The 26,041-nt window shown below is 38.5% G+C and overlaps 1 protein-coding gene across 5 annotated transcripts in view; it reads left to right on the forward strand.

Moving 5' to 3' along the window:
* Positions 1–26,041, forward strand: part of utrn (utrophin) — a gene marked incomplete at its 3' end in the record, with an annotated part of 241,125 nt that overhangs the window by 74,566 nt on the left and 140,518 nt on the right. For all 5 annotated transcript variants that reach the window (XM_081386596.1, XM_081386598.1, XM_081386599.1 and 2 more), the window contains 16 exons: positions 1,186–1,314; positions 1,662–1,832; positions 1,954–2,121; positions 3,159–3,287; positions 8,197–8,445; positions 8,671–8,843; positions 12,499–12,649; positions 13,695–13,870; positions 14,247–14,382; positions 16,323–16,472; positions 16,997–17,179; positions 19,106–19,207; positions 19,820–19,934; positions 20,022–20,224; positions 20,371–20,488; positions 21,474–21,679. In XM_081386596.1, coding sequence (XP_081242722.1) covers positions 1,186–1,314; positions 1,662–1,832; positions 1,954–2,121; positions 3,159–3,287; positions 8,197–8,445; positions 8,671–8,843; positions 12,499–12,649; positions 13,695–13,870; positions 14,247–14,382; positions 16,323–16,472; positions 16,997–17,179; positions 19,106–19,207; positions 19,820–19,934; positions 20,022–20,224; positions 20,371–20,488; positions 21,474–21,679 — 2,559 coding nt within the window. The remainder of the gene's footprint in view (positions 1–1,185; positions 1,315–1,661; positions 1,833–1,953; positions 2,122–3,158; positions 3,288–8,196; positions 8,446–8,670; positions 8,844–12,498; positions 12,650–13,694; positions 13,871–14,246; positions 14,383–16,322; positions 16,473–16,996; positions 17,180–19,105; positions 19,208–19,819; positions 19,935–20,021; positions 20,225–20,370; positions 20,489–21,473; positions 21,680–26,041) is intronic.

Genomic DNA, 26,041 nt, shown 5'->3' on the forward strand with positions numbered 1-26,041 from the left:
CCAGCCAAGGTAATATTCTTGAAAGCAGACACTTCATAAAGACTTTGTATACAGATGGTAATAGAGAGATGTCTCTCCATGTTGAGGGATCTTCTGGTACATTGTCTTTCTTCGGTATTCTATGAATGAGTGATCCCTTCCATGAACTAGGGACTTTGCCATTAATCAAACAGGTGTTAAATATGCTTTTCAATATGTAACAAGATGTTTGCTTTGTGGCTTTAAGATTCTCGTAAGTAACACCATCTGAACCACTGGCTTTGTTATTGGGCAGATTTAAAATTACTTTCTCACACACACACACACACACACACACACACACACAGACACACACAGACACACACACACACACACACACACACACACACACACACAGTAAATGATGAGGGAGGACCTTCATAATTATTAATTTATATGCAAATTCAATTCACATGGGATGTTTCAGTCATTAGCTGTCTTTTTGGCAGAATTTAATTAACATCAAAGTTGTACTGGTCTGAAATATCACTTATGAGCATAATATAATATAATATAATATAATATAATATAATATAATATAATATATATGAATCACATTAGTATTATCTTTTTTATTCCTTAAAAGACAATTATCAAATCAAAGTTTATTTATAAAAAAAAAATGAAATGCATCAATACTGGATGAACAACATTTTTATTTTAAGTTTTAAATTTTATATATGTTTTTATTATGCTATAATGTAGGAATAATAATAGGTAGTATTATTATTATTATTGTCTTTTTCTGATTCTTAAAAGAGGAATTAAAAGCATCAATGATGAATGGACAGCATTTTTATTTTTATAGTATGTTTTGTATATTATATGTGTTAAAATATGTTACAATGTAGTAATAATAATGCTTTTAGTATTATTATTAATAAAAAAAAAAGTTATCTTAGCATTTTCCCACATCATTGAAAGATTAAATTAAATGCATCAATACTAGATGCACATTTTTACAGAGGTAAAAATGAATGGGCTAATTACATTTAACTGCAAAATAATGATTAAATGAAATAACTTTTGCAATTTTGATTATTTTTGTTTATTAAATGTATTGCACATTTACACTAGCTAGAGATGCTGTCTCAAGTCCTGTGTGTGTGTGTGTGTGTGTGTGTGTGTGTGTGTGTGTGTGTGTGTGTGTGTGTGTGTGTGTTGTAGAATCACAGGCGTGAGGTGGAGATGTTTGATGAGAATCTGGCTCATATCAGCACATGGCTCTATCAGACTGAGATCCGATTGGATGAGATGGAGAAGAAACCTGCAGCGGAGAAAGAGAGAATGACCAAGGTCAAAGCACACACACACTCGCTTTATTCGGGTGAAACTTAATATTCAGCTGGATATAATATATAATGTGTATATGTGTATGTGTGAGTGTGTGTGTGTTTATATTGTTGCTTTTCAGAGGCAGAGAAAGTAATTACACTTTGATTAAAGATCACTGTGTGTGTACTAGGGTTCACATGACTAATCATTTGTAGTTGTGTGTAACCTGTAGTTGCCCGGTTGTCCAGAAAAGCGAATGTGTCCTGTGAACAACACTCGGTTGACATGTATTAGCTGACGCATTAGTGTGAGTTTGTGTTTGTGATGTTGTCATGCTGTTGTTAAAGCTGTGTGTGTGTGTCTGACAGGCTGTGCTGTGTGAGTTGGAGGGCATGAGTGCTCGTGTGGACAGTGCTCGTGATCAGGCAGTGATGTTGATGACCAGCAGGGGTCCTGCGTGTAGAGAGCTGGTGGAGCCCAAACTGGACGACCTCAACCGCACCTTCCACAAGGTGGCGCAGCACATCAGCTCTGCTCAGGTGAGACATGCCCACGGCTCACAGCGGCCCGAGAGGACACTCGTCAGCGGGTGCTAACTGTGTGTGTGTGTGTGTGTGTGTGTGTGTGTGTGTGTGTGTGTGTGTGTGTGTGTGTGTGCAGGTGTCTGCTGGTCTGGAGGTCACACAGGATCCACAGCAGGAGCAGGTAGACGCTCGATCTGCCCCTCTTCTCTCCTCCTCTCAGCTGCTGCTGTTTGAGTCAGACATACAGGCGACTGTCAGAGCACTGGAGCAACGGGACAAAACACACACACCTGATGACGAGAGGGTAACGAACACACACTCACACATGCACACACACACACACTTGATGATGAGAGGGTAATGCACACATCACACACACACACACACACCTGATGACGAGAGAGTAACACACACACACACACACACACGCACGCACACACACCTGATGTTGAGAGGGTAACGCACACACACACACCTCTGATTTACCCCTTATTTAACACATGCATCATATACGCCACCCATTAGAAGCTTGTTTTCTGCCATGGAATAAAAAAAGTAAATAAAAAAAAGGTAATTTTGACTTTTATTTCTTCATTATTAAATGCAAGTTTATGACAATTCTTCTGAGAAAAAAAGTCTAAATTGTGTGATATAAGCTCGTAATTGGCAAATAAAAAAATAAAATAATAACTAGCCAACAAAATAAAATAATTTGCAAAAGCAAAAGAAACTTAGTTTCTTAATTCCCAAATATTTCTATTGCATTATTTCTATTGTTTTAGGGGTCATTTTGACCCACATATTTTTATGTTCAGAATTAGCTTTCTTTTTTCGTTCTTTTTTTGAGAACTTTAAATTCAACTAGATAAAGAAACGGTTCAGGACATTGGTTTGTACAATTCCAAAGACGAGTCTTCAATTTCAAGTAAAATTTGAGTATTACATTTAATGAGTTCTCATATATTTCATATTTTGGTTTTTGACAAGCTACAATAAAGTTTTTTTATTTTTTACCTGACTCTTTGCTGTATTTCAAAGTGTTGATTTTTGGCAAATAGAATAGAAACCAGTGGAGGGGTCAGTATGACACCAACACAGAAGTTTTAACAACATTTTTTTGTTCCTAAGTCTGTTCAAATGTGTTGAAACTTTGCATGCATTCGTGATCCAAAATGAAAAGTATTCACAAAATCCAAAGAAGTAAGTAGTAGAACCAGTGTTTCAAGCAAAATGACAAAATCGTATAGGGGCCGAATTGAGCCAAACACAACAGGAGTGTTGAACTTCAGCTCCAATAACAGCAGACATCTATATTAAAGCATTGATGTGTTTGTGTTGTAGCTGGCCGAGGAGAAAGCACATGTTGAGGAGGTGCTGGGGAGAGGAGAGGAGGTTCTGCTGTGTGTGTCTGACGAGGAGAGAAGAGAGGACATCCACAGGAGACTCCTGCTGCTCCAGACACGATACAAGGTCATTTCATGCACTCTTAACATGTCAAACACGTAACGCCCGCTCCGAGTTTCAAGCCACTTTCACAGAAGCAAACCGTTAAATTGCGGTATTAACATGTCTGGCAGCTGTTTTCGGTTTCTTACAGGTATTGCTTCTATGCAGATAAATCACCAAAAACTCTTTCAAAAAACTCTTGAAAGATGTAATTTACCCAAAAGGTCTTTCAGAAATAGTAGACTGCTACTATTTGAAAAACTGGTGGGCCACAGTTTTTTGAGTTGAAAGTCCACTGTGTTGATGTGTATGAATGAAATATACAAATTTACATTTACTGTTGCTTTTTATGTTATGTCTATAAGTAGAACATTTGATGTTAAAACCCTGCTTTAGGTTCCACTCTTTGAAAAAAGACTTGTAGCATCAGCACATCCTAACCTTATGTATGCTCAATATTATGGCTATTTTATGATGGCCATAATAACTGTGTTATGACTATTTTGCAGTTACATTTATTGCTTTGTTAAAGCTATGTTTTGGTTGTTAAGGCTAAGTTACAACATTGTTTCAGCCGTGTTCATGGCTATGTTTATGGTTTTGCACTGGCTATTTTACATCGATGCTTATGGCTGTGTTAAAGCTAAGTTTTGGCTGTTAAGACTATGTTACAACATTGTTTACAGATGTGTTACAGCTTTTCTACAGCTGTGCTTATGGCTATGTTACAGCAATGATTATGGTTATGTTCTGTTTGTAAAGGCTTTATTACAACATTATGGCTGTTCCAGTTTTGTTACAGCTATGTTTATGGCGGCTACTGCAATGATAATGGCTATGTTTTGGTTATATTATGACTATTATGATTACATTCATGGCTGTTAGAATAGTTCCGGCTGTGTTACAGCTGAGTTACAACTGTTTATGGAGGTTACAGCTTTGTTACAGCAATGCTTTGACTGTCACGGCTATGTTACAACAGTGTTTACAGCTGTTACGGCTATGTTACAACAGTGTTTACAGCTGTTACGGCTTTGTTACAACAGTGTTTACAGCTGTTACGGCTTTGTTACAACAGTGCTTACTGCTGTTACGGCTATGTTACAACAGTGCTTACTGCTGTTACGGCTATGTTACAACAGTGCTTACTGCTGTTACGGCTATGTTACAACAGTGCTTACTGCTGTTACGGCTATGTTACAACAGTGCTTACTGCTGTTACGGCTTTGTTACAACAGTGCTTACTGCTGTTACGGCTATGTTACAACAGTGCTTACTGCTGTTACGGCTTTGTTACAACAGTGTTTACTGCTGTTACGGCTTTGTTACAACAGTGCTTACTGCTGTTACGGCTTTGTTACAACAGTGCTTACTGCTGTTACGGCTATGTTACAACAGTGCTTACATCTGTTACGGCTTTGTTACAACAGTGTTTACAGCTGTTACGGCTTTGCTACAACAGTGTTTACTGCTGTTACACTGTTACAGCAGTGTTTACAGTTGTTAACAGCGGTTAGCACGACTTTGTTACAACAGTGTTACAACAGTGTTTACAGCTGTTAGCAGCGGTTAGCACTGCTTTGTTACAACAGTGTTACAACAGTGTTTACAGCTGTTAACAGCGGTTAGCACGGCTTTGTTACAACAGTGTTACAACAGTGTTTACAGCTGTTAACAGCGGTTAGCACGGCTTTGTTACAACAGTGTTACAACAGTGTTTACAGCTGTTACGGCTTTGTTACAACAGTGCTTACAGCTGTTACGACTTTGTTACAGCAGTGTTTACTGCTGTTACGACTTTGTTACAGCAGTGTTTACAGTTGTTAACAGCGGTTAGCGCGGCTTTGTTACAACAGTGTTACAACAGTGTTTACAGCTGTTTACAGCTGTTAACAGCGGTTAGCACGGCTTTGTTACAACAGTGTTACAACAGTGTTTACAGCTGTTACGGCTATGTTACAGCAGTGCTTACAGCTGTTACGGCTTTGTTACAACAGTGCTTACAGCTGTTACGACTTTGTTACAGCAGTGTTTACAGCTGTTACGGCTTTGTTACAACAGTGCTTACAGCTGTTACGACTTTGTTACAGCAGTGTTTACAGCTGTTACGACTTTGTTACAGCAGTGTTTTCAGTTGTTAACAGCGGTTAGCACGGCTTTGTTACAACAGTGTTACAACAATGTTTACAGCTGTTACGGCTATGTTACAGCAGTGCTTACAGCTGTTACGGCTTTGTTACAACAGTGTTTACAGCTGTTACGGCTGTTACAACAGTGTTTACAGCTGTTACGGCTTTGCTACAGCAGTGTTTACAGCTGTTACGGCTTTGTTACAACAGTGTTTACAGCTGTTAACAGCGGTTAGCACGGCTTTGTTACAACAGTGTTACAACAGTGTTTACAGCTGTTACGGCTTTGTTACAGCAGTGCTTACAGCTGTTACGGCTTTGTTACAACAGTGTTTACAGCTGTTACGGCTTTGTTACAGCAGTCCTTACAGCTGTTACGGCTGTTACAACAGTGTTTACAGCTGTTACGGCTTTGTTACAACAGTGTTTTCAGTTGTTAACAGCGGTTAGCACGGCTTTGTTACAACAGTGTTACAACAGTGTTTACAGCTGTTACGGCTTTGTTACAGCAGTGCTTACAGCTGTTACGGCTTTGTTACAACAGTGTTACAACAGTGTTTACAGCTGTTACGGCTTTGTTACAGCAGTGGTTACAGCTGTTACGGCTTTGTTACAACAGTGTTTACAGCTGTTACGGCTATGTTACAGCAGTCCTTACAGCTGTTACGGCTGTTACAACAGTGTTTACAGCTGTTACGGCTTTGCTACAGCAGTGTTTACAGCTGTTACGGCTTTGTTACAACAGTGTTTTCAGTTGTTAACAGCGGTTAGCACGGCTTTGTTACAACAGTGTTACAACAGTGTTTACAGCTGTTACGGCTTTGTTACAGCAGTGCTTACAGCTGTTACGGCTTTGTTACAACAGTGTTTACAGCTGTTACGGCTTTGTTACAGCAGTCCTTACGGCTGTTACAACAGTGTTTACAGCTGTTACGGCTTTGCTACAGCAGTGTTTACAGCTGTTACGGCTTTGTTACAACAGTGTTTACAGCTGTTAACAGCGGTTAGCACGGCTTTGTTACAACAGTGTTACAACAGTGTTTACAGCTGTTAACAGCGGTTAGCACGGCTTTGTTACAACAGTGTTACAACAATGTTTACAGCTGTTACGGCTATGTTACAGCAGTGCTTACAGCTGTTACGGCTTTGTTACAACAGTGTTTACAGCTGTTACGGCTTTGTTACAGCAGTCCTTACAGCTGTTACGGTTTTGTTACAACAGTGTTTACAGCTGTTACGGCTTTGCTACAGCAGTGTTAACAGCTGTTACGGCTTTGTTACAACAGTTTTTACAGCTGTTAACAGCGGTTAGCACGGCTTTGTTACAACAGTGTTACAACAGTGTTTACAGCTGTTAACAGCGGTTATCGTTTTTTACAGCTATGGCTTTTACGGCTTTGTTACAACAGTGTCTACAGCTGTTATGGCTATGTTACAACAGTGTTAACAGCGGTTATGGCTTTGTTACAGCTATATTTTTGGCTGTTACAACAGTGTTTACAGTTGTTATCGTTTTTTTACAGCTATGGCTATTACAACAGTGTTTACAGCTGTTACGGCTTTGTTACAACAGTGTTACAAGAGTGTTTACCGCTGTTAACAGCCGTTATCATTTTTTACAGCTATGGCTGTTACGGCTTTGTTACAACAGTGTCTACAGCTGTTATGGCTATGTTACAACAGTGTTAACAGCGATTAACACGGCTATGTTACAGCAGTGTTTAGTTCTGTTATGGCTGTGTTACAACAGTGTTAACAGCTGTTATGGCTTTGTTACAGCTATATTTATGACTGTTACAACAGTGTTAACAGCTGTTACTGCTTTATTACAGCTATATTTATGACTGTTACAACAGTGTTTACAGCTGTTATGGCTTTGTTACAGCTATATTTATGGCTGTTACAACAGTGTTTACAGCTGTTACGGCTTTATTACAGCTATATTTATGACTGTTACAACAGTGTTTACAGCTGTTATGGCTTTGTTACAGCTATATTTATGACTGTTACAACAGTGTTAACAGCTGTTACTGCTTTATTACAGCTATATTTATGACTGTTACAACAGTGTTTACAGCTGTTATGGCTTTGTTACAGCTATATTTATGGCTGTTACAACAGTGTTTACAGCTGTTACGGCTTTATTACATCTATATGTATGGCTGTTACAACAGTGTTTACAGCTGTTATGGCTAATGTATAATGGCTATCTTACGGTGTTTAGAGCAATTACGGCTTTGTTACAGCTGTCTTTATGCCTGTGTAACAGAAATTATTCTGGCTATGTTTACAGCTGCTAAAACAATGTTTTGACTGTGTTAGCTGTGCTACAACAGTGTTTACAACTGTTACAGTTTTACTACAACAGTATTTTTGGCTGTTATGGCTATTTTAACTGCAATGTTTGTTTTAGTGTTTAGTGCTATTATTTGGTTCTTTTAAGGCTGTAACAACAGTTTACATTTTTTTTAATGTTTTGTTACAGCTCTGCTACAGTAATGATGCCTGTTATGTTTAAAGCAGTGTTATGCTATTATATGGCTATGTCAAGGCTGTTATGCTATGTTACAGAAATGTTTAAGGCTATGCTACATCTGTTTACGACTGCAACTTTCAACACCATGTTTTCAGCTGTATTACAGCAACATTACAGCATTGACAGCTGATTTGCTGACATTTCCACATCACATCTTATGAACAAAATGCTTTTACATTGTTAGCAAAGGCTGAATGTGTGAAAGCACCAAATGTATCACTCTAGTAGATTCTTATATTCACTATTGTCTCTCTCTGTTTCTCTGCAGGAGCTTCATATTATCAAAACTCAGCCGGTTGTTGAAGTTGTGTTGGAGTCAACGTCTTCTCCTCCGCAGAGATCAGAGTCATCCCTCTCTCCTCAGGGCGAGGGGAGCACATCCGTCTCCCCGTCCGACTATCTGCTGGACATTAATAAGGTTCTGCTGGCTATGGCCGACAACGAGCTGCTCCTGAACTCCTCAGAGCTCAGCGGAGGACTGTTTGAGGACTTCTCTAGCCAGGAGGACACGCTCAGGGTTAGACAGTGCCCATGACGTCCAAATATCAGTATACTAGTACAAGTGTTGGGGAAACTACTTCAAAACTCTAGCTTGTCAAGCTACAATCTACTTGTAAAGTTATAAAGCTGCACCGTTGACCATAATAACTTCCTGTTCATGAGAAGTCTGATATAGAGACAACACTGAGTGGAGCAATGGGTGTTTTCAGTTGTATTGACTTCTCTGTGTCTCTGTTTGTAGAGTATAAAGGAGAGTTTGGAGCGGTTGGGTGAGCAGGTTGAAGTGATTAATGAGCGCCAGCCCGATGTGATTCTGGAAGCTTCCAGACAGGAGATGGCACAGATATCTGATGCCCTGACACAACTGAACTCAGAGTGGGACAGAGTCAACCGCATGTACAGCCAGAGGAAAGGGTGAGTCCCGAATGACTCTGCATTCTCCCATAATTCCCTGTTTTTCTGCATCTCCCCGTTATGGCCCATAATCACAAAGTGAACCTGAAAAAAAAAAAAAAAAAGGTTTTGTATTTAATTTGCGTTGAATGTTGAAAATTATTAAATTAACCAATGATGGACATAGTTTTGAACTCTGTAACGTCTTTAGTTGTGAGGAAGGTGATTATTCTTTCTTTAGTGTGTGTGTGTGTGTGTGTGTGTGTGTGTGTGTGTGTGTGTGTGTGTGTGTGTTGTTTGCAGTGGGATTGATAGAGTTTGGATTCCAGCTACCATTTCCTCATTTTCTCGTTATTGGAGATAGATTTCCTAATGTTATTTTGCCCATTCGTAACATGCTAATGGAGGAGTCCAGGGAAGGATGTAACCATGCATTCAGAATTGGGGTCGGTAAATGTAATAATTTAAAAACCCATAACAGTCCATGTCCTAATCTGAATTTTAGTTGGGAGGGGGATATACCCTCTCAATATGTTTGGAGGCTTGGGCTCCGAGTCTAGGAGAATCCGGAGAGAAATGTGTCTAGTCCCTGGATATTATTAATGTATGAGGATGAGAGAGAAACCGAGACCAGCATCTCACTTCTGAACCCTTCATTAATACTGAAAAACATCAAACTCTAATAGACGTCTTAAAGCAAAATTAAAATAATGAATAATTCCACCAATGCTAATTATTACAGATTATTAACAAAGATTTTTATTACATCACATATTATTTTTTAATTTTTTTTGTATGGCTTTTTTTTAATGGCTTTACATTGTAGAACAAGCCCATAAACATACATCATGGTGCCAAGAATATGCCATATCTCACGATTTTTTTATTTTTTTTAATGTTTTTTGATGACATCATTATCATCTTGACAGTTAAGCACATCCTCTTCAATTCTCCATTCTACAAAATTATTATTGTTAAGTAAAACATTTTATTTTAAATAAAGCGAAAGTAATTTATAAATATTCAAAAATATTTAAGTGTTGCCTTGGAAATTAACCGAATTAAGTTGAAGCACAAACACTACTGATTGGAAATAAAATTAAAACTACACGTGAAATAAAAGGAAATAAAATAATATATTTTAAAAATGATAATTTAAATCATATTTTAAAAAAGGCACTTTACAAAATTGCAAACAACTCATTTTGTTTGTGAAAACTGAAAATATAAGACTAAAAGCAAATTCAAAATATTAGTAACTATGATAGTATATAATTAATACAAAAATAACAACAATGCTTCAATGTTTTTTTTTTTGTTCACTGGACAGGATGATGGCTGTATAGAATCTAGTGAGAATAATTTTTAGAATTATAATTGCAAAAAAAGTCATAAGTAATTTTTAATGTTAAAGGTAGGGTTAGGGTTAGGATTACTGGACAATATATGATTGTCATGAATATAATGTCATAATGCAAAAATAGGCCTAAAATAAGCTTAATTTGTTTTCATACAAAATATAACTCATTATATATTTCCTAAGAGTTTTGGGATGAAATATGACCCAGACATGTTTCCTTGAGATCCACTTCAAAGCTCAGTAAATAATGTAAGAGACAGGTTCTTCTGGAAGGTGAGCAGGATTTCGTCTCTGTCAGAAGTCAGTCACACAGGAAGTTTTCCACACCGTTAGACAGAAATGTGACCCAGTTACTCGCCCAGTATCATCCAGCTCCCGCTGACATACTTCCCTGATCAAAGACCAGTCGACCTCCACTGCTCCACCAGTTTACCCATGTTGTTCACCAGTAAAACCTGCTCAAGTTAGAAAAGTGTTTGTGATGAAGAAGGTTGCTAGTTTAGCTAGTTTATGAAAACAGCAGGTTCCTCTATTTTAGTAGTTTCAGCAGGCCAGTTCCTTTAGTTAACCCTTGAAGAGCCAGACAGCCACCCGTGGCTAAACATGAATATTATTCTTAAATGTTTAATAACTTTTGAACCACTTATCCACTCTGTGTGCTTTAAAAAGAGTATCTTCCCGACTTTTCAGTGGTATCACATAGTCGGACATTCAGAATCTCTGTAGTGAAAGTGATTGTCATCATGTTTTGATCAGCTTTGATTCGTCAGAAAACCCATGCGGTTTGTTGTTGGGTCAAACAGGAACGATGTAGTCCCACCCCTGTGCCCAGATTGGTTGAAACTGTCATCCTCTCAACCAATAAACATCGGTTTTGGTCTTTTGAACCAGCGATTAGCATGTTTCTTTGGAAATTTGAACAAACACAAAGTGAAAATAGTTTTTGTGTGCATGAAAACACACAAAATAACAGATTTTCTCTCTGCAAAGCGTAACATCACAAACCAAAAAACAAGTGCACACCAGCGGCGCACATCAGATGAGGCATTGAAATGTATGTTTTCAAACGAGTCGCTGCACGATGTCCTGGTGGAATCGATTCTGACGGAAATAAGTGGCGGAGCCAAGCAAGTCACTTTTGCTTCAGTGTTATTATATAACAATTCTTTTAATTACTTTAGTTACTGAACTTTTTTTGAGACACATCTGCATTGTCAGTGATAAAAAAACACCAGTTTTTCACTAATAATGTTTTTCCTGTAATGATGTTGTAATAACTTGCTTGGGGATTGTTACATGTAGACACAATTTCATCTGGAAGTCTAAAACATCCTAGTATAACTCGCTAAAGGAAAACAAAATCCAAATTTCAGGAGGTTCTGTTTGAGTTCACAGTCACAGTTTTTTTTACTTCTTTATTCTGGTAAATTCATCCATTCTCAGACAAAATAAATGTAAAACTTTTACATGATCTAGATGGAACTGCCAAGTTGTCCTGTTTAAAATGATATACGGCACCTGATGACTTTTAGAAAAGCAAAGAAAAGTACAGGCGAGTCTGGCGCCCCAAAAATGTTAAGGGTTAATCAGCCAAAACCGCTCTCCAGAATCACCAACACAACACACACTGCGGTGTGATTTCACTATTATTTATATACTATTAATTCATATTTTGAATTAGCTCATACCTGCATGCTTTTTTGCACAGTGATCTGTCAGATATTAAGATGTCAATAACTGTTTCCCCACCAGCGCAGCGTTTTTGATCATTTTCACAAAAATGTCATGGTCCATAGAATATTTTGTTGTATGAATATCTAAACATGCAATATATAAAAAGTAAGAACAAACCCTCTGCTTTTAAACAACAACAAAAAAATGATTCCAGCTTCATGTATTATATTTTTATCAACACTTTTATATGGGTAAGTTTCATAAAAAAGCTAAACTTTGAGCAAAAAGCAGGACTCTTTCAGAAGATGCGTCATAGCGCCCCCAGTGGTATAACACTGAAAACACGGAAACATGGAAAATTCCGTGTTTGGCAGGGAAAGAGTTAAGATGTGATCTTATGATGAACTTGAACGTCAGCTCGGCCAGCCGTGTGTGTCGGTACTCTCAGAGAAATGAATTTCTGATGCTGATATTGAGTACTTGAGGCTGCTAGATTTACGATACATCTCTCGCTTGAGAATGAGTGAAACGAGTCGAAACGAACACACACTGCCGTTCTGTTTAATTGAAGAAATGAAATTCAGTGATGTGAGGTTATCATCATGTTTCATCTTGTGCTGACGTGTGTGTGTGTGTGTGCAGGTGTTTTGACAGAGCTGTGGAGGAGTGGAGGCAGTTCCACTGTGACATGAACGATCTCTCGCAGTGGCTGAGCGAAACTGAACAGATCCTGGCGGACGCGACCCGACCCGACGGGGAACTGGACCTGGATCGCGCTCGGGGACAACAACAGGTCAGAGGTCGAAGGTCACACATCCGTTCTATAATCACACATTGGTTAAAGATTTGCTTACCAGCAGGTTGTAGGTTCAAATCCCAATAAAACATTTCAGCTACCAGACTCTTTTATTTACAGTACTCAACAGTTTTGGACTGGAACAACGGTAGGATCGTTTGGTGTCATGATGGTTGCCTCTCCTGTAGCTCAACATGGGCTCAGTTCCCATCAAATCTACAGCTGGGATACGCTTTAGATAAAAGCATCTGCCACTTGCATTGATGTCAATGTAAAAGTCATCATAATGTCAGACTCTGAACAGAAGGGCAGGAATATACATCACACAACATAATTATAGAGGGGAGTAATCTTTAATCATGAATGTTAATTGAGATCACTCAACATTCTGTGAGTCACCGATTCATAACTGAGTGATAATTATATGATAATTTAGGCAATGAGCACGTCTAACTCGCAATTAAAATGAAAAAGAAATAATTTCTAGCGTATGATCAAAATAAGCCGGCATCAACCGCCATGTTTGTTCCACTGATGTGTGTATTGAGTGTTTTGAGGAGTCACACTGGCCTCTTCCTCTTCAGTTCACACACTGAAAACTCCAGCGGGACATTATCATTAGACTCACGCCGCACACGTGCTGAAGTGTGTTTCACAGTCTGGGAGAGCTTTTGAGGGCAGGTGTGTGTGTGTGTCTGTGACGTGTGTCTGTGTCTGTCTGTCTGTGTGTGTGTGTCTGTGTGTGTCTGTATGTGTGTGCTTGCATCTGTGTGTGTGTGTGTGTGTGTGTGTGTGTGTGTGTGTGTGTGTGTGTGTGTGTGTGTGTGTAGAAAGTGCTGAAAGAGAGCGAGTTGAATGTGAAATTGTCCTCCAATACAAATTAAGGTCAGGCACATTTCTTGCCCTCAATTGCATATGAAGAGAATTGCCAACGTCATGTTTATCAGTTAAACACTCACAGGCCAACTGTCCATTAACCCCAGTGTCTTTGTGTGTGTGTGTGTGTGTGTGTGTGTGTGTGTGTGTGTGTGTGTGTGTGTAGGATCTGGAGGAGGGCTTGGCCTCTCATCAGTCTGTGATGGTGGTTTTGAGCGGGTCTGGCGAGCACATCATCGGTCAGGTGTCGTCCCCTGACGCCGCTCTGCTACAGGACAAGCTGGACGCTCTGAGACACCGCTGGACACGCGTCCAGAGACAAGTGTGCGACCGCCAGCGCAGGTTACCATCACCACAGCGCACACACACACACACACCAGCCAAAATCACAAATCAATATATGTACAGTGGACATGAAGTCTTCACACTGTTTTTTGTGATGTAATAAAAAAGGTTCTTCAACTAAGTGTTAGTTCAGGTGAACACTTATGCATTTAGTTATTCCACGTTTTTCACTTACTTTTTCTCTGAAATGTCACTTTGGCTGTCAGTGGCATTGCGTAGGTTGTAATTTGTACATGAAAGGTGCAAAAGTTCTGATTTGAATTATCTTTGTTTTTTTTACATCACAATAATCAGCTTTTATAACAAGGGTGTGTAGACGTGTCATGTCCACTGCAGAGGCATCCGTTTCTGATGTTGAATGATGTTGCTGTAGGTTGATGGGTGGAGATCCGCTCATGATGGATGTGTTTCAGCGGACGGCTGATCTGACCCAGTGGCTGGAGCGCACAGAGGTTACCGTGGCAACATTGCCCGTTTCAGCCACTGACAACAACCTCAGAGAGCTCAAGGTTCGACACACACACACACACACACACACACACACAAACACACACACTGACCTGCGTCATCAGCTGACTACAGTCAAGCTATTCTATTTTTTTAAATATGCATTAATTATATTATATATTAGGGATGCACTGGTACCACTTTTTCCAGAACGAGGCTGTATCGATACTTTTATTTTTGATAATCACTGATACTTGTATTTTCGTTGCATTTGTAATTTTTAAATATATTAGGTAGAGAAACCAAAAGAATATGAATCATATCCATTGGTTTAATTTGTTTTAATGCTTAATTATGCATGTTAAAATGTACTGTATTGTAAATAATAAAACATTATTAAAAACATAATTAAAGACAAGTAAACAGTCAGTAATAAAATTAGAACAAATAATCAAATTACATATAGCACAAATAAATACAATATATGAACAAATATGAAAAAAGTTGTTTTTCAGGTGGGTCTGACAGCAGTTTTCATGTACAGAATCTGAATAAAGTAATCAAATGTAAAATAATACCGCGTAGTCTTCACTGTATAAATTAAATATAGATGGATCTTTATAAAGTTATAAAAGTCATTCAGTCAAGAGCAGTGAGTGATTTCTTTGTCTTTTGTTGTTTGATTAATATTAAAACACAGAAGCAGGATTATTAGGCTGCTGCCCCTTTAAGACCGAATGAACGGATCCAATATACTGAGACACATGCGTTTTATTTCTCAACTGTTTACATTCACTTAAGACATGACCGACTGTGTTTACTAGGATACTGTCCAAGATGGGCGTTTTACATAATCGTGTGTGAATTACTCAGTTCAAGCGCAAGAAGATGTGAAAGAGAATTCAATTCAGTATTCAATCGCTGTCAGAGACGCGGCTTTTCGAGACCGATACTGGTGTCAATGCATCCCTATTATATAGAGATTTTTTTTATTTCTTTTACACTTTATTTCTTATTATTTTGCATTTTACATTTATTTTTATTTTAATACTATTTACAAATTTTGTTTTAGTTTTAGTACTGGATTACTTGTTTGGTTTATTTTGTTTAATATACTATATGTAGCTGTTTTTAGTTAAGACATTTTATGAGGACTGAACAGAACATTTCCAAAATGATCTAAATGACTCATAGTTTAAGATTGACAGTTTACACTTAAACAAGCTAGTGGAAACTTCAATAATTGATTTAGTTTATCAAAGTTAGTTCTATTAAAAATGTTTTAAGGACACATTAGTTAGTGACTCAAACATATACTGTTAAAAGGTTTGCGGTCGCTGAGATTTTATAAATGTTTTTGAAAAAAAGTCTCTTCTGTTCACCAAAGCTGCTTTTATTTGAGCAAATACAGTAAAAACTGTAATAATGAGAAATATTATTACAATTTAAAAGAACTGTTTTCTATGTGAATGTATTGTAAAATGTAATTTATTCCTTTAATCAAAGCTGAATTTTCATTTTCAATGATTACTCCAGTCTTCAGTGTCACGTGATCCTTCAGAAATCATTCTGATATGATGATTTGATGCTCAATGAAACATTACTGATTATTATCAATGTTGAAAACTGCTTCATATTTTTGTGGAAACGGATACTTTTTCAGGATTTTTGATAAATAGAAGGTTCAAAAGAACAGCATTTTATGAAGTAGAAATCTTTTGTAACATTAAAAATGTTATCACTATCACTTTTGATTGACCTAAAACATTATTGCTGAATAAAAAAAAAAATGTTTTCCAAAAACCTGACCCCAGACTTTTAAACAGTAGTGTAAATTTACTCTAAATACATCCTGTAAACACACACTAAAACGCTAATTTTAATTGATTAGTCTCTAAAACTGCTGCTAGTGCCTCAGAATGTCTGCTTTAACACACTACTCTCTCTCTCTCTCTCTCTCTCTCTCTCTCTCTCTCTCTCTCTCTCTCTCTCTCTCTCTCAGGCCTTAACGGAGGAGATGGATGGTCAGAATGAGACGTTGTCATGGCTGAATAAAACCGGCTCTCAGATCTTGTCAAACTCCAGTCTGAGTCCTCAGGACAGAGACATTCATGTGAATAAAATAAGGCAGATCAACATCAGTTGGAGTAAAGTACGAAACAACTCCATTGCACACAAACACACCAAAGTCTCTCTCTCTCTCTCAATCTCTCTACCTTAATATCTCTTTTTGTGTCGCCCTCATGTTTTCACATCTACTCTGCTGTCTGGTGGGTACAATTTAATGATGTCAAATGAGGCACACACAATAGAGCGCAGCAGTAATGATGTATTTTTGTAGGCCAACCCGTACTTTTGCATCACTCTGGTTCCCTCAACAAAAACCCAATAGGATTTTTGTATTATTGCAGAAGACTAACAAAAGTTTATGATTCTTACAGGTTTTGTTCGTTACGATAATCTTTACAAATAAACACAACTTTTATGAAAATTCAATTCAAGTGTATTGTAAATCTGGCCGTGGCACTCTTCTGGTAATCAAAGTAGGCTCAATCTCAGGATGGTCATTTATATGCTGATTAATCTGCCTGGCTCCTATACTGGTCTGTCACCACTGCTTTATGTGAAATGGCTGTGATAATGATGTGTAAAGAGTGCCATTGTGTGTGTTTAAAGGTGAGTGGTAAGTTGCTGGATAAGGTGCGTGAGGTGGAGGGCCGTCTGCAGACGCACACACAGGTCCAGGACGAGACCCGGCTGCCGTCCTACAGCCAGTTCCAGGAGCGCATGAACAGACTGGGAGACTGGGTTTACATCTCCAGCCAGTCTCTGAGTGACGTCACACCCACTGAGAGACAGGTCAGACCATATATATATAAATACAAATGTGCGGAAAAGCTATTCATTTCAACCTTCTTTCTGACCCTCTGTCTGAAATGATCTGTTTTAAAGGGGTGGCTCCTTTAAGGCTTGTCAGTAAAAAAATGAACCAGTCAGTATTAACTAACATGGTCTAGCATCCATGTAAAGGCCCTTTCACACTGGATGCGTAACGAAAATGCGAATAGTTCGTGTGCGAATAGTTCGCGTCAAAACCCATCACATGAGCCGCGTAAACACGGTCTCTATCTCTATCTTTGACGATTAGCTTTCTATCCCAAATGTAGTTTAGCCTGCTAGCCTACACAGCACTAGCCTGGTTCTACCAGACTCTCGTACATTTCATTTGTACAGAGAGTCTGGCCTCGCTCCATTGAGAAACATTTACTTATTTGTAGGCGGGTTCCCTGTTAAAGTTCAAAACTATTGGATCTGCCCAGAGTCACTCAGGATCTGCCATAGCCAATCGCTAACGTGTGGTCGTCCGAATGATCAGAGGATTATGTTTAGAATAAGATGTCTGTCTTTTATAAAGTTTATAAAGCGACGAGAATACTTTTTATGCGCAAAAACAAACAAAAAAAACAACTTTATTCCACTATTCATTTCCTTCTCTCTGTGATCACATCAACGTCATCGTTCTCAGCCACTCCCTCTATTCGCTGATTGGTCCTACAAAAAAATTGTTTCTGGAAACCTAAGAATATACAGCAGTCCCAGACGTAGTACTGAAGGAAAATGAAATTGAGCGGAAGTACGTAGGAGGGCGGAGCCAGGCTAACACAGCACAGGACTATACAACAACTAAAACTATCACACAACATACTCACAGTCGTGATAACCGAGTTGGTTGGCAATGCTACGCCACACAATCATTGTCCTTGTAGTATGCGATTGGCTGAAGTCTTTTCTGTCGCCGCAAAAGAAAAAAAAAATCGACATCAAAACGAAAAAAAAAAAAGTCGTTTTTTCGCCGCAGCACATTCGCGTTCGGTGTGAAAGCACTCATTACACAAACAGCTGATCAAAAAATAAAACCATCGCGCGAATTATTCGTGCGTAAAAATCGCGTCCAGTGTGAAAGGGCCTTAATGCTGCAAAGTCATTAATGGCCTTTAGAACTGTAATACTCAGTTTTTGTTGTTGTCATAATTTGTTTAACAGTATTGCATTCTAGTAAATGTTTATGTTGAATATTGACAATTAAGCTGATTAACATTTAACATCAACTTGTTTGGGACGCTGGGATCCTTCTGAAGTGTAGGCAAATGTCAGCCGTTAAGTGACTGAATGCCAGTGGGCGGGGCCTGTGGTGCGATGACGTAAAACTATTCGTCGATGTCTTGATCTGAAGGCGGTCATATGCAAATATATTTCCCTGTGTGATGTTACAGATCCCACAATATAAAAATTAGCTTTGTTTATAATGAGAAGGATGTTTTAAACTATGAAACTTGCTGGATGTTTTAATGGTTTGACACCTTTAAAGTTCCTCCAGAAATCACACTAAATTATTCTGATTTAATTATGTCCTTCTAAACCCTTATGACTGTCTTCTGCTGAACACGAGAAAATATATTTTGAAGAATGTTAGTAACCAAACAGATTTGGTGACCATTGACTTGTATTGTTTAAACAACAAAAAACACTGAGACACATTTCTCAAAATGTCTTCTTTTGTGTTCGATCGAAGAAAGAAACTCAGAGTGCTGGAACGACATCAGGGAGAGTAAATGATGACAGAATTAAAATTTTTGGGTGAATACTTCCTTTTGTTTAAAGCTTTCCCAGGACGTTTTGTTCTGTTGTGGTAGTCATCCCAATGAAACCACGATATCTTATAAATTAATAACACGTTTTATTGTCTAGTATTGAGATCTGACTGGTCTGTGTGTGTGTGTGTAGGTTCTGGAAATGTCCATGCGAGAGCAGAAGCGAGAGCTGGAGGAGTTGTTGTCTTACTCTATTGAGCTCCAGAGGAAACAGATACTTTTACCACAGGAAAAGGTTTGTGTCGCCCAACAAATTAAACTGAGCTGAGCTTCAATTCACTTACTTTTCGTTGTAAATAATTTTACCGTAATGAATTGAGCTTGACGTGACAGGTTACACCAACACAAATGTCCTGCATTGAAATTCATTCTGGTCTTCATATTCAGTTTGTCTGTTCTGACAGACATAACAGTAATAACCGTTGAGATTTTGTATTCGGGATGGTGTTTATCAAACAACACCAAATACAACAGGTCCAATAAGTAATCCCTCCGCCGAATTTAAGAGAAGAAAATTAGAGGCCGTCCAGTATTTTATATCTTTAACGCACTCTTTCAACTTGGGTTATTTCGAGATTTTATCTGGTCGTGATGAATTGTATAACTGAGTATCATAGGCAAAACAGTGGAAAATAATTCCACTTTCTCTTTAAATATTAACCAAGTGGCAGCAATTATTTTGAAAATAGTAGAGGGCCTAACACAGATCCTTGTGGCACTCCATAATTTACTGATGTTATCTTGGATTTTTCCCCGTTTAAATAGACAAAATGGTAACGGTCTGAAGTACACATGAATAGAGAGGTGGATGAGAATGAGCATGATGTGTGTGTGTGTGTTTGTGCAGAGTAAAATCGAACAGCTGGCCGCAGATTGGAAAGCTCTGGACGTCAGATTGAAGGAGACGCCACAACAGCCTCTGTCTCCATGGACAAAACAAGTGTCTCAGCAGCACTTCACAAGTGAGTGCTGTGCAGACAGGTGAAATGGACACTCACGCTGCTCTTCCAGATCTAACTGAGTGTTTGGATTGTGTCTGTGTCTCTCAGCGAGTATGGCGTCTCCAGTTCACATGGTCAGTCTGCTGAGCGAGGAGCGCCATCACAGCCCAGAGCTGGTGGGCCCGACTGATCTCAACCAGACGGCCACGGAGCTGGCGGACTGGCTCCTCCTCATCCACCAGATGCTCAAATCCAGCATCGTCACAGTGGGAGACAAAGATGAGATCCGCACCACCATCGGACGCCTGCAGGTCAGGACATCAGAATTAGACCTGAGAGGGTGTTTGCCTTTACTTTGAAGATATTGAAGTTTCACTTCCCCCTACCTGAGCGATTACAGAAAACGTCTGGGCCGCTAAACCCTGGCCATTTTAAAACCCCGGTTTTGTGATTGTAGGTGACTAAGGGAGATCTAGAGCAGAGACATCCACAGCTGGAAGACATCATCACTCTGGCACAAAACATCAAGAACAAAACCTCCAACCTAGATGTGCGAACCTCCATCTCAGAGAAGCGTGAGCATATTATACATCATCTTAATCTTCATTTCATGTTTAGTCTTTGCCTTAGAGCTGCATGATTAAGAGATTGTGATCTCGATTCTCATAATTGACACGATTCGTCTGTGTCTATCAAACCTTTGATGAAATCACAGTGAACAGATCTGTGTTGGCGCTGCCGCTGAGAGAGCAGTTGTCTTACATATAGGTGTGAAACAGCTTCACAAACAGTCCTTTCAACCACACTGTATGGTTATTTCTGTAAAAATATTCATATTATCAAAGAAGTACTGGGATAAACGTGTATAGTTCAGATATAAACACTACGGTAGTGCAAAATAGAGCAAATCACCCTTGGAAAGTAACATGGCACTTCAAATAACGATTTTATCGATTACAATCATTACACCAGTAGGTGGCGACAAATGACTACTAAAATGTCGTTCAAAAACACTGATTCATCCAGTAATGAAACAAGTGAAGTCTTTATGAGTGAGTCATTGAATCATTCATTCAAGAGATTTGTTCAAAAACGTTGATTCATCTAGTAATGAAACAAGTGAAGTCTTTATGAGTGAGTCATTGAATCATTCATTCAAGAGATTTGTTCAAAAACGTTGATTCATCTAGTAATGAAACAAGTGAAGTCTTTATGAGTGAGTCATTGAATCATTCATTCAAGAGATTTGTTCAAAAACGTTGATTCATCCAGTAATGAAACAAGTGAAGTCTTTATGAGTGAGTCATTGAATCATTCATTCAAGAGATTTGTTCAAAAACGTTGATTCATCTAGTAATGAAACAAGTGAAGTCTTTATGAGTGAGTCATTGAATCATTCATTCAAGAGATTTGTTCAAAAACGCTGATTCATCTAGTAATGAAACAAGTGCAGTCTTTGAGTCATTGAATCATTCATTCAAAGCGATTAAAAAATCATTCAAATTAAATAAACATTTTTAAATGGACTGCAGCAATTAATATTTTCCTGCTGTGTGTCAGTGGAGAAGGTCCGCAGCCAATGGGACAACACACAGTACGGCGTGGAGGCGCGGCTTCTGCAGCTGGACCACATGATCGGCCACAGCGACCAATGGGAGGAGCAGAGGCGGAATGTGAAGGCTCTTATTGGTCAAAACGAGATGCATTTCCATAACCTGCTGCAACAGAGCCGAGAGCCGCTCACCAAACAGATCAGTGACAACAAGGTGAGAACTTGACCTTTGACCTGTATTACTTCTGATTGTCACCTTTCACTCAGTGAGAGGTTCCTACTTTTGGTTAAACACGCAAGATGCCGGTCAGTGGAACAGAAAAGTCAATGCAAGGTTTTTAAAAAGTTGAACTTATTTTAACTTTGCACTATGCTTTAAAATGCTGAGTCATGCGCGAGACACTGCAAAAGATGCGAGACGTGAGCTCAACAGCTAAACACGTCCGTCTAGCGTGTTTGCATTGAAAATCAATGGAAAAGTAGCGCAGTGGAATGGTTAAACACATTTTGTGTGTATAGCCCCTTAAGTGTGTAGAAATGAGCAGTTTGAGTTATGTTGCTCTTGTTCTTACAGTTCAAAATACAAGACTTGGTCTTGGTCTCCTAAATCATTTAAAAAAGCTAGAGAGATGTCCTAACCTAGTTATGTGTTGCAGAGACATGCACTTTACAACTAAGAAATATTGTGTTGGAAATATATGATGATCAGTGTGATTTGTAGTCGAGCAAACTGAAGAAATCCATCAGGCCTTTTGTCATATTTAATGAATGTGGGAAGTGACCTTAAGCTCACCCAAATCTTAGTTGAACATGTTTTCTTAATAGATATTCAAGTGTTCCACTAAAGTGGGTATTTCTTTGAAGAGTAAAAACTCATGTTATGTTTTGTCAGGAACTGACAAAATTAAATTGCTTTATTTAATTAAAAGTCTGGAGTGGTTTTGTAAGGTACATGTTCCAATTAAGGCCACAATGCTTTTCTAATAGAACTGTCTCATATTTTATTAAATAAACACTTCAAATGTGTTTAAATTTTGATTAATCATCCAACCTAATTAAAGAACTGCAGATCAAATTGGATAAATATGGATTACAGCTTAAGTAATTGACCTTTTTCAGCAGGAATCATAGGGACACTTTAATCTGATCATGGTCCCTGTTACCTGCTCTTGTATCTTCCTTTAAGAAAGTCTGATATCTCTCTGGGAAAGACTCTTTCACTCTTCCTCAGGTTCTTCTAATATTTCTTTGTCACTTCAGCAAGCTTGAATGGCTTCTCTTTTTTCAGGCCTTATCGTCTTATCGCCTTTATTATTATTATATATTTTTTTTCATTTATTGCCTCAGCATGCACAATATAAGTAGCTAAAGTTGATGAATTCAAATATATTTTCCAAGCATAGTAAATAAATGACAAACAAAAACGAGATTCAATGTGTACTTATGTTTGTGGGCTTGTTGGGAACAAAAGAGTCAATGGAGCTGCTCCTAATAAGATCAATGAACAAAAGCCATATTTCTGGGTTATAATTACAGACAGCGTTACATCTTTTTGTGGCTCAAGAAGCTTCTAAAATATTTTCATTTGATGTGGTTCTCAACAGCTCGCTGCACATTTTTACGAAATCCAACCTTCAAATACACATTATTGCTTTTAAATGGCAAACACGTCAATCATATCAGGGTTACATTTGATTTTTTTATGTATTTATCTTTTAATTTTTAAATTCTTGTCAGTAATCAGTCATTTTCATGACGGCTGTTCAAGCTCAGCAGTGAAGTTTTGATGTGACTGTCAGATTGTAGACAGCAAGGAACTGAACGTTTAATTGGCTCTAAATAAAAAGTAAAATGTCAATATCAAATATCTGCATTGGCTATCTCATATTTTTAATCTTTTGCTATATTTCCCCTACATTTAAACTCATTGTATTGTTAACAACTTTTAAGTTTTTGGCTGCAAAAAACTGAAAATCAATGATATAAATAGCAAATGTCATTATGAATTAGTTAGATATGTGCGCTCTGGCGATGACCCAAATTGTTCAGAGCATGCGAGCTCTTCATAAGCTTATCAGCATTGAGTTTCACGTGGGCAGGTTGAGTGTCAGGGGCTTCTAAAGGTTGGCTGTGTGGTGTAGCAAATCAGCTCAAAAGGGAAATATGAATAATTAATTATCTTGTTAATTAAATTATATCAATCAATTCGTCCAGCGAACACTCAGTATGGATCGTCTATCAACTCTCAGAGAGGATATTTTTCGTGGCCACAGAAACATAACTTTCTTAGCATGACTGCATCTTTAAAGGGACATTCATTTACAAGTAGCGACCAGAATCAAAACTCACACATGAATGTGAGTTAAAGTTTTAGTTAACTAAATCACGAACACATAACTAATCTGAACAAACACATACACACAATCATGCAAAAATAGGTCAAATGGAAAATGAAAGTAAATGAAACCGGTGAGGTTATTAGTGGTTCTATAATAAAGCATGCATAAAACATTATACAATACAACATATTATACAAGACAGTAATAATCCTACATACAATGTCCTGGAGATGTCCATTCATAGAAGATTTGCCTATGAATTAATGGAAAGAAGTCCCTTTGTATGGGCCTTATGTGTCTTTCCTTTGGGGAAATGGAGTGAGACTTACTCTCCCCATAATAAATATAATAATGATAATAATTGGTTCTGCCTGGGTGTTAGTTGCAGTTCAGGGGTAGTTCACAGAACTCTAACACATATGTTGCTTGTTGGTTTTCTGGATTATTCACTAAATATAATGAATAATTGTGTGCCTGACGCTCCAGACGCTACAGTGGTTAAGTAAGGGTTAATGCCCGACGAGGTGGCCTCCGCTGCGCATCGGACGGTTCACGCCTTGCCATCGTCCATTATTACCTGACAATGGACACCTAGAAGGGCATTAACCCGCTTATACCATGGTCACTTGCCAAATAACACATTTTTAAAACATTAATTTATATTTTAATTAGTTTTACAATCAAAATCTAAAGTTTTTACAAACAATAACTTGGTTTCCCTGGTTACGCCTGACGGTTTATTTACTAGGTGTCCTCTATCCCTTTTTAATGGACACCCTGCAGCCAATCAGAATTGAGTATTCACCCAGACCATGGTATAAGAGATGTTTATCTCCATTTTGCCATTTATATCCAAGCATGTCACGATTGAGGCATTGCCTCCTCTCACATGACTTTCCCCCATTCATTCTCAATTACCCCGCACTAAACCCAGTGCTCGCTTTAGGGGGTCTGCTAAAACTCAACGGCCTCAGGGGAGGCAAGAGAGACTCCCGCTGTAACTTTACCTGCCGGCGTCGCTGCTGGACAGTGTTACTTTAGAAAAACTAGTGATTTATACACTTTTTAATGTCACACATTTGTGGTTTTATTTTTGTAATGTGGATTTTCTCTTCCAATTCTTTAAGAAGGCACCGCCCCCTTTAACTTAAGTTGGTTAATAATTTCAGTGCTTATTAAGAGACAGCTTATTTATGTAATTTGTAAAAGGTATCAAATCGGTGCTTAGAAACATAGTTATGTAAGTTTTGAGTGTTTAAGATGTGAGGAGGGAAGGGATCTCATCCAGGGTGCCAAAACTGTCAGAAACGGCCTGATTTTACTGTAAATATTTCAAATTCAAAGACATGCAACTGTTCGCAAAACAGCGAGTTGCTGTTAAACCTAAATAAAACTGCTGTTGAACTGTTCAATATAAAATTCAGCTTTAAAGGGATACTTCACCTCTGGGAAGATGAATGTGTATTTAAAATAGGTCATTTAAGTAGAAGAAATGTGAAGAAATTTTTGAATTTGGAGCTTTCTAGACTGAGAAAAGCCAGAAAATGTATTTTTGGCTTATGTGGATGAAAGACAACAACTCCCAGAATGCACTTGTTCGCTGCCTTAGGAGGCCACGCCTACCGGTAAGAGTGCGCAGTTGTAAACAACAAAGCTAGCCTACGTGATGAGTTTGCGAGGGATTTAGAGATCGTCCAAAATGTCCGAGATTAGGCTTTTGCGTTCTACAGTCGCCATTCATCATGTTTACTGTGGCGAGCAGGACGAGGCTGATGGCCGCGGGAGAACAGCGCGAGGCCGGTGGCTTCATTACTGAGACGCGCCGGGTCTCGCATCTCTCACGGATGAGCGGGAATTTTTCTTAGCATTGGTAAAACGATCATCATATGATCACTTGTTTAGCGTTCATGTAAACACTACATTCAAATTCACCAATCGGAATGAATTCAGTTAGATTGAAAGGTGTGCATGTAAACAATGAATGGCGACCGCAGAAAGCAAAAGCTGAATCCCGGACATTTTGAACGATCTCGCCCGCCGGACAAGTCCGGGAAAAGGAGGATGGTTACTTACTCAGCTTTCTCCTACTATTCAGCTTTCTCCACAGAACAAGAGCCTGCTAGCTTAGCTTCCAAAGAAAGACGGCTGATACTGTGTACATTCTGTGAGTGAGATCCCACCCTGTATGGGCGGGTTGAAAACATGCGGAACAGCCCCTACTACTGGCTGTAGTCTTT

Source organism: Scardinius erythrophthalmus (genome assembly GCF_964197995.2).
Source record: "Scardinius erythrophthalmus genome assembly, chromosome: 15".
NCBI lineage: Eukaryota > Metazoa > Chordata > Actinopteri > Cypriniformes > Leuciscidae > Scardinius > Scardinius erythrophthalmus.